This window comes from Rhinichthys klamathensis, unplaced genomic scaffold, assembly GCF_029890125.1.
Source record: "Rhinichthys klamathensis goyatoka isolate OS25496 unplaced genomic scaffold, OSU_Roscu_1.1 h1tg000927l_1, whole genome shotgun sequence".
Taxonomy (NCBI): Eukaryota; Metazoa; Chordata; class Actinopteri; order Cypriniformes; family Leuciscidae; genus Rhinichthys; species Rhinichthys klamathensis.
In genome coordinates, this window is record NW_026607260.1 from 130,001 (window position 1) to 132,500 (window position 2,500).

General features: G+C 42.0%; 1 protein-coding gene across 1 annotated transcript in view; it reads right to left on the reverse strand.

Moving 5' to 3' along the window:
* ryr2a (ryanodine receptor 2a (cardiac)) overlaps nucleotides 1-2,500 on the reverse strand; it is a 129,097-nt gene that overhangs the window by 122,255 nt on the left and 4,342 nt on the right. Inside the window, exons 3-4 of the mRNA XM_056244139.1 lie at nucleotides 1,889-1,909; nucleotides 567-581 (exon numbers count right to left, since the gene is read on the reverse strand). Coding sequence (XP_056100114.1) covers nucleotides 567-581; nucleotides 1,889-1,909 — 36 coding nt within the window. The remainder of the gene's footprint in view (nucleotides 1-566; nucleotides 582-1,888; nucleotides 1,910-2,500) is intronic.

A 2,500-nucleotide genomic window follows, 5' to 3' on the forward strand; every position in this document is an offset into this window, starting at 1 on the left:
ATCAATTACACTTCACTGATTCACAGCAGAATCACAAAACAACCCTAAACACACACATACATACACTAATTTACACACAAAAATATTGTTCATCTAAATTATAACATTTATATACACTGTATTTAATATAATATTTATAAAACTCATTTTAAAACAGTAAAAGGACACAAATTGCAATTTACATGCCATAAAAGAACAAAGAATCCCGACACATCAGAGTGTTTTTCCATGGTGAGGGCTGATTTTCCTGGGATTCAGCACTTCCTGTGTGTGTGTGTGTGTGTGTGTGTGTGTGTGTGTGTGTGTGTGTGTGTGTGTGTGTGTGTGTTAATGGCTCTCTTAAGGCTGCGAGAGTGTGTGTGTGTGTGTGTGTCAGGTAATGGCTCCAGTAATACTTCAGGACAGGAAGAACAGGACCTTTATTTTCTCATTAGACTCACTTCAGTGCTCACTCTCGTCTCGCTGGAATTAGCTCACAGTACAGCTACATCACACTACATCATATGACTGATGACAGGACGCACAACAACAGGGACGCACACACACACACACACACAGACTCCTACCTTCATCATGAATTTCTGTGGCCCATAAGAAGAAAAAAAGGCATAGTTAATGACACATAAAACCCATTTGGATCATGAGTGTACAGCAGCACGATGCTCAGATCGATGACCTCACTAACACACGGGAGTATGCAGTATGAACTACAACATCCAATACTCTATCCCACAATGCAGCGTGCTCGATAAACAGGAAGTCATATCAGCTGTCTTATTTGATTTGAAAATGCCTTTTATCTGCAGGTAACTGATGTCACTCATTGATGAGGTCATGTGACTGTTTGAAATGTTACATACTGCATACTGTCTCACTCAGAGTCCAGTGTCAGTCACAGGATCTAATACTTTCCTGATCAAAGGAAGCTCTCAAACACAAATCTAAATGAGGAAGAAGAAAGTAAGCGAACTCTATAATCAGTGAAATAAACGTTCTTCAATCATAACATATTGAAGGAGATGGAAATGTATCTCGATTGAAGAATGTTTAGATATTTGTACTGGAAAACCAGACAAACTCACTGAGGAAGAGCAGTGTTAAAGGACGGTTCGTGTGAACATGAGAAACACCTTCATGTTGTTCAAGCACGCGTGACTGTCGTTCTTCAGCTGAGCAGCGTGGACATTCCGCTAAGCGTCTGCTTCAGTGTTTCACAGCAGAGCGAAAGTCATACGGGTTTGATTCGGTAGAGTGAATTATTCAGTCTGAGCCGGTCCTTTCATGATGGCAGAACCCGAAAGAAACCAATGGGGTGAAATTATGACAAGAAGAGTCATAACACATGCTGAATATTTGGATACGAGGTACATGCTGACCTCAGATCAGGTGCACGACACGCATGCAGCAGTAACGTATATACGTGTGTGTGTGTGTGTGTGTGTGTGTGTGTGAGAGAGAGAGCACGTGTGCGCATGTGTGCATGCATCTGAGAGTGTGGGTGTGAGTGGTGTGCTACGTCTGAGAGTGTGTGCATGTGTGTGAGAGTGTGTGCATGTGTGTGCATGTGTGTGAGTGTGTGAGTGTGTGAATGTGTGTGTGTGTGTGTGCATGCATTCATCTGAGATTGTGTACGCACATGTGTGTGTGTGTGTGTGAGAGAGTGTGCGTGCGTGCGTCTGTATGTGTGTGTGTGTGTGTGTGTGTGTGTGCGTGCGTGTGTGTGTATGTGTGTGTGAGAGAGAGTGTGCGTGCGTGCATGTGTGTGTGTGTGTGTGTGAGAGTGTGCGTGCGTGCATGTGTGTGTGTGTGTGTGTGTGAGAGTGTGCGTGCGTGCATGTGTGTGTGTGTGTGAGAGTGTGCGTGTGTGCATGTGTGTGAATCCACGTACCCATTTCTCCATGTCTATGAGCTGTGGAGTGATGGAGACACAACAGAAAGAAAAAAAAGCAAAGATCATGCTTCCATCATCATGAAGAAACACATCAGGCTCCTTCATTTTAGCAGAGCATGATGGGAAATCTCCGGATCATCCATCTTTTATTTGCAGTTAAATCCTTAATTATTTACTGTTAATTCCGTACCAGACTCAACCAAAAACCACCACTATTCTGCATAAAGAAAACCTGTGGGGTCATCAGAGGTCATAAGGTCAACAAGAGGTCGCCTCTGCTCGCCAATGAACGGAACCGTGATGTGGATGTTTTATTTAGCGTTGAAAGGCTTTTTTGTTTTTAGTCACAAAAACAAAAGATAAAACATCATTTCCTGCAGCATGATCACATGATTAGAGAGCCAAATTAATTATTAGATCATTAACAAATGAGTCACAGCTGGAATGAGAAGGAAACAGAAACAGAAAATAGAAGATGAACCTCCGATCACATGATCCAAACACCTCTAAAGGAATGTTACATTTATATATATATATATGTAATAATCCCTGTTTAGTCTAAGTGAGTCTAATGTGATTTATGAATTCATCACTCCAGAAAGAGATCTG